At 46.9% G+C, this 5786-nt stretch overlaps 1 protein-coding gene across 1 annotated transcript; it reads right to left on the bottom strand.

Annotated features, from left to right (window-relative positions):
* Positions 1–2428: 2428 nt before the first annotated feature.
* On the bottom strand, positions 2429–4795 carry LOC119281109 (cell division control protein 48 homolog D-like). Its single transcript, XM_037561736.1, has one exon. It carries the CDS (start codon positions 4793–4795, stop codon positions 2429–2431), a length of 2367 nt encoding a protein of 788 aa, XP_037417633.1.
* Between the last annotated feature and the right edge of the window lie 991 nt (positions 4796–5786).

The following is a 5786-nucleotide window of genomic DNA, read 5'->3' as shown; positions in this document are numbered from 1 at the left end:
TTCAGGGTTAGGGGGTTAAGAGTTTCTTGGGGTTAGTTATCTAGTTTAGCAAGATTTTAGACAATTTTCATTTCTATTTACTTTTTAGTCCTCCTTTTCGCAGTTTTTAATTCTTCATTTTCCAGATCAAATAACGCCCTAGAAATGGATTGAATGGTGGTGTCACTGGCATCCTCCAGTCAATATTCAGTTTATGAGTTTTCACATTGTGTTTTCAGACAGTTTTCAGTCTATTCATTTACCATTTCAGTACAAAAACGCTGACGGCGGTATCACTTCCAATGGCTGTAGCAGCCCAGAAGGAGCTGCCTGTTGCCTGCGGGGCTCAAGTGATGTTACTTTTCAGTAGCTGTAGCAGCAAAAACCAAAGCCTTGTATATTCTGACGGCTAAACTGGTAAGCATCTCACGAACAAAATACTTTATCCACGTACCTCGTCACCATGGTGCGTATGTGCGTGTTTAAAAATGTGAGGCTAAGGTTAACCATCCACCTAATTTTTGGTCTGAGTATAACTTTTTAGTCTTTAGTGCACACTAAGTTTCTTTGTCAGTAACCAATTAGCTAACAGAAACAGACATGCAAGGAAGGGGACGAGAGCATGAATGCATGCATGCAGCTAATAGTACTCCCTCCGTTCCCAAATATTTGTCTTTTTAGAGATTTCAACAAATGACTACATACGGAGCAAAATGAGTGAATCTACACTCTAAAATAAGTCTACATACATCCGTATGTTGTGTCCATTTGAAATGCCTAGAAAGACAAATATTTGGGAACAGAGGAAGTAATTGTTATACTCTAGTTGTCGTTTTAGTTATTTCATTGTCATTTGATAATTGAATTACCAGTATGTGGTCGGTCAGTATTGGATGTTTTTGAAGACAATGGTCAACAAGTTATTTTGAGTTCATGCATGAGATGCATCCTGGAGTTCTTCAGTACTTCATTCTTCCTGAGTATTCCTTTAGTTAGTCTATGTCCATTCATTCAGCCATCAACTCTTCATTTTCCATTTATTTGCTTTTTGTTGTCAGTCTTAGATCGAGGTGGTGAGGGGTATAGGAGCGAGCGAGTCTGGTTTTACTCATTTGTAAGTCTTTTCTACCATGTATTTTCATGCATTTGTTTACTAGAAAAAGTATTTTTCATTCATTTCAAACTACTGATTTCCAGTTTGTCCCTCGGGGTTCAGTTATTCTATGGAAGACACATAGTTCAGTCATTCAACATTTTTGTGTTTCCACACGCCTAGCGTAGCTCTTTGATAGTTCATTTGGGAGCCAGCTTTCCTTTCTTCTTCATTGTTTCTTGGACCTGGCTAAGCTATCAGTCTATGAGCTAGAGTCTACTTCTTACTTCTTCTTAGTCATCTTCAGTCTTTCATTCCTCTCTTAGGGGTTGGCGCAGTTAGGGGACAGGTTGAGTGAGCTGAATATGATGATTGTCTTCAGCACCATCTAAGTAGCAGATTGTTAGACGGTAAAAAGTTTTTGCAAGGGCCAGTTAGGGGACAGGCTTTTTTCAGACTGACCATTGACTGAAATTACAACAATACATGTGTTACAAACTGACTGGAAAACAAAAAACGGCCTAAACCAAATGGAAAAACACATGACTGATACCTAGATACTCCCAATTAAGAAGCCACTCTTTCCTTGACTAATCTGTTCTACACTGCCTTTATTCAATTAAGTAAAATATTCAAATTTATTATAAGTGTCTGGCAATCGAAAATAACAGAGGATCTTCCAAATCTTGTGCAGGAGCAGAGGAGCAGAGGGACGGTTCAGTTAACGGCTTAGGCTAAGCTTCACTGCCTAAAAATAACAGGAAAATCTTGTGCTACGCTTTCTTTGCGACAAGAGGGAGATTCTAATTTCACGAACTGTATTTATATAATGTAAGTTCTTAGTTCTAAAGAACGAAAATTATATACATGAAGGGAATCAACAATATATAAAGTGAATGATCGACTCAATTAAGAGAAAGCATAACAAAAACAGAGTCTACAATAATATTCTAGTACTTCATTTTCTAACAATGGTTACTCGATCACTTGTACAGATCGTCTTCATCCTCATCAGCTGCTCTTGTTCTTACAAGTTCAATTCAAAATTAATCGGACATTAATCAGGCAACTATTTTCCCATTTTTAATTTTTTCTGTGGCCTTGTGCAGGAGCAGAGAGAACGATGGTAGTTTCGTGTAATTGAGGGTTCAGTTAACGGTTAGGCTAGTTTTCAAAATCTCATCACTGCCTACAAATAAGAGGAAAGCACAGCAAGGAGTTATTATTTCATCAACTGTATTTCTATGACGTATGTAAATTCTTACAATGAAAATTACGTACATGGAAAGAATCAACAAAAACAGAGTCTATAATGTTCTGGTACTCCTACTTCATGTTCTAGCAATGGTTACTAGATCACTTGTACAGATCGTCTTCATCCTCATCAGCTGCCGCGGAGGTGTGGACAGCAGCTTCTGCCGCGTGTGGCTGCGCCGGGAAGCGGAACTCGGTGCCGAACCCCCTAGACTGTTGCAGCGTCTGCGCGAAGGCCTGGTACTTCCTGATGTCGGCGTCGCTCACACTCCTCCTCGCATACTTCATTGACTCCTCGAAGTGAACCGCCTTAATCTGAGCCACCTCGTCTTCCTGCCCGCCGTCCACCTCCATGGTGTCTTTCCCCATCCTCTGCCTCTCCATGTCCTTTTCAATGTCCTCCCTGATGGCGTACTTGCACGCCCGCTGGCAGATCTCCGTGATGTCGGCACCGCTAAAGCCGGCGGTGAACCTTGCAAGCGCGCCGAGGTCGACGTCCTTGGCCACGGGAGACTTCCTGAGGCAGGCCTTGAAAATCTGTTGCCGCGAGGCCTCGTCCGGCAATGGGATGTAGATGAGCTGGTCAAGGCGGTCGGGACGGAGCAACGCCGAGTCAATAATGTCCGGCCTATTGGTGGCGCCGATGATGAACACCGTCTTCTTGGCGTTCATGCCGTCCATCTCGGTGAGCAGCTGGTTCAGGACCCTGTCCGCCGCGCCGCCGGCGTCGCCCACCCTGCCGCCCCTCTCGGTCGCGATGGAGTCGAGCTCGTCGAAGAACAGCACGCACGGCGCGGACTGACGCGCCTTGTCGAAGATCTCGCGCACGTTGGCCTCGCTCTCGCCGAACCACATAGTGAGCAACTCTGGCCCCTTGATGCTGATGAAGTTGGCCTGGCACTCATTGGCGATGGCCTTCGCCAGCAAGGTCTTGCCGCATCCTGGTGGCCCGTAGAAGAGGACGCCCTTGGACGGCGACATGCCGAACTTCTCGAATTTCTCTGGGTGCTCGACCGGGTACTGGACGGTCTCTTGTAGCTCCCTCTTGACGCCGTCGAGGCCACCGATATCGGTCCAGCTGATGTTGGGCACCTCGACAACGGTGTCACGAAGCGCGGACGGGTTCGTGCCCACGAGAGCCGTCTTAAGGTGGCCATTTGTGACGGCCATGGAGTTCAAGATCTCGGCATCAATGGTGTCGTCCTCTAAGTCAATCACATCCATCTTCTCCCTGATACACTGCAGCGCCGCCTCGGTGCAGAGCGCGGCCAAGTCGGCACCGACGTAGCCGTGCGTATCCTTGGCAATCACCTGTAGGTTGACGTCCTTGTCCAGCTTCATGTTTTTTGTGTGGATGCGGAGCACTTCGAGACGCCCGACCTCGTCCGGCACGCCGATGTCGATCTCGCGATCGAACCTCCCGAAGCGCCTCAAGGCAGGGTCGATGCTGTTGGGACGGTTCGTGGCACCCATGACGATGACGTGCGCGCGGGCCTTCATGCCGTCCATGAGCGTCAGCAGCTGGGAGACGATGCGCCTCTCCACCTCGCCGTGAGTCTTCTCCCTGTTAGGGGCAATGGAGTCGATCTCGTCGATGAAGATGATGGAGGGCGCGTTCTTCTCGGCCTCCTCGAAGGCCTTCCTCAGGTTGCTCTCGCTCTCTCCGGCCATCTTGGACATTATCTCTGGGCCGTTGATGAGGAAGAAGAAGGCCCCGGTCTCGTTGGCCACCGCACGGGCGATCAGAGTCTTGCCCGACCCGGGAGGGCCGTAGAGGAGGATGCCCTTGGGAGGCTTGACGCCAATGGACTTGAAAAGCTGCGGATGCCTGAGTGGCAACTCGACGAGCTCCCTGATCAGAGTCAACGGTTTCCCCATGCCACCCACATCGTCGTAGCCGACATCGTCCAGCCTCTCCTCGTCCTCCCGCTTGACGGGCTCGCCCTCGCAGAATATCTCCGTGTCGGGCGCCACGACGCAGTAGTCCGCCGCAGGGTCGATCTCCATGACCTTGAACTCGACGCTCCGCATGCCGCCGCGCACGAGGAAGAGGTCGCCCTTGTGGACCGGGCGGAAGGCGTCCACGAAGTAGGGCTTGAGGTAGGCGTCGAAGAGGTTGCCCGTGATGCCCTCGACGGTGTCGTCCAGAGGGAGGATGTGCACGCGCTTGCCGAACTTGGCGTCGTGGCACAGGTGCACGGACACGACGTCGGCGATGCGCACGCGCAGGTTGGAGCGGGCCACCTTGTTGATCCTGAGCTTGTGCCCCTCGCAGGTGTCGTCGGGCAGTGCCATGCAGACCGTGTTGTGGCGGCGTTTGCCCTTGAGCAGCACGATGTCGCCTTTGTATATGAAGAGCTTCTCCATGGTGTCGGGGTGGAGATTGCACACGGAGTTGTCGTCGTTGGTGGTGGCCTCCTCCACCACCAGCCGGTTCGCCGCCTTCTTCGACGTCGCCGCGGTGGCCATCGCCTTCAACTCTCGTTGGTCGATGGACTTGCTGCGTCTCTTGTGTATTACTACTCTCGTTGGATGTTGTCGAGCGCTGATTTGCGTTGGTGTTGTGGTGAGCTGAAGACGTGGGGTTCGCACCCTTTATTGAAGGCACGGCCGACTCCGGTTGGAAGGCCCGTACGCTCGCATCTCAGTCCGAGCCCCGATCTTCGTTCGCGTCATATTCGGAAAAAAGTTCTGTGCAGACCGGCTGCAAAACAAATCCTGTGCATAACAAACGGCCACTGCGTCCTACACCCGCATCTTTTATTATTGATTTTTTTATATTCAAATTCCTTGACAAAAAAAGATCTATAGAACAAGACCAATTTGAATATATTTGAACTAGTTCAAATTTTACTATTTTAAAAAATTGAAATACCATATTTCCGAAGATCCATATTTCAGTATTTCTTTTGTGAAGTTGTTTTTGTTCAAGCATTTCCGTTTCATTTATATGTCAAACATACGAGCTTATTTAAACAAGTATTTCTCTTTAAATGAGTGAAATTACGTCCTTCAAATAATTGAAGCATGTCTTCTCAAATGAAACTAGTGAATTAGTATTTTTCAAATGAGTGAAATCAGTTTTCCAAAATGAGTAAATAAGTTTTATTTGAATGATATTTTCTAAACGAGTTAAATAGTTTTAAAATTGAAATATTATTTGTGAAACTCCTTATTTCAGTGTGTATATTGTGAGTGCAATGTGTATTCTAAAACTAGTGAAATGAGTGAAATTGATCTTTTGTAACGAGTGAAATCACTTTTTTGAAGCAAGTAAAATAGAGTATTTCAATTGAGTGAGTGTAATGTGTTTTTTGAAATGAGTGAAATTAGTTTCTTGAAAGAAGTGAAATGTACTTTCAAATATATATTTTGTGTTGAGTGAAATCAGTATTTAAAAATGAGTGGAATATAGTACTTCAATTGAGGGAGTCTAATGTGTTTTCTGAAATGAGTGAAA

This window comes from Triticum dicoccoides, chromosome 3B, assembly GCF_002162155.2.
Source record: "Triticum dicoccoides isolate Atlit2015 ecotype Zavitan chromosome 3B, WEW_v2.0, whole genome shotgun sequence".
Taxonomy (NCBI): domain Eukaryota; kingdom Viridiplantae; phylum Streptophyta; class Magnoliopsida; order Poales; family Poaceae; genus Triticum; species Triticum dicoccoides.
This window is presented reverse-complemented; position numbering and strand designations above follow the sequence as displayed.

What these genes read in the sequence shown, in the direction of transcription:
- LOC119281109 (XM_037561736.1), bottom strand. Translation starts at nt 4,795, where the DNA reads ATGGCCACCGCGGCGACGTCGAAGAAGGCGGCGAACCGGCTGGTGGTG.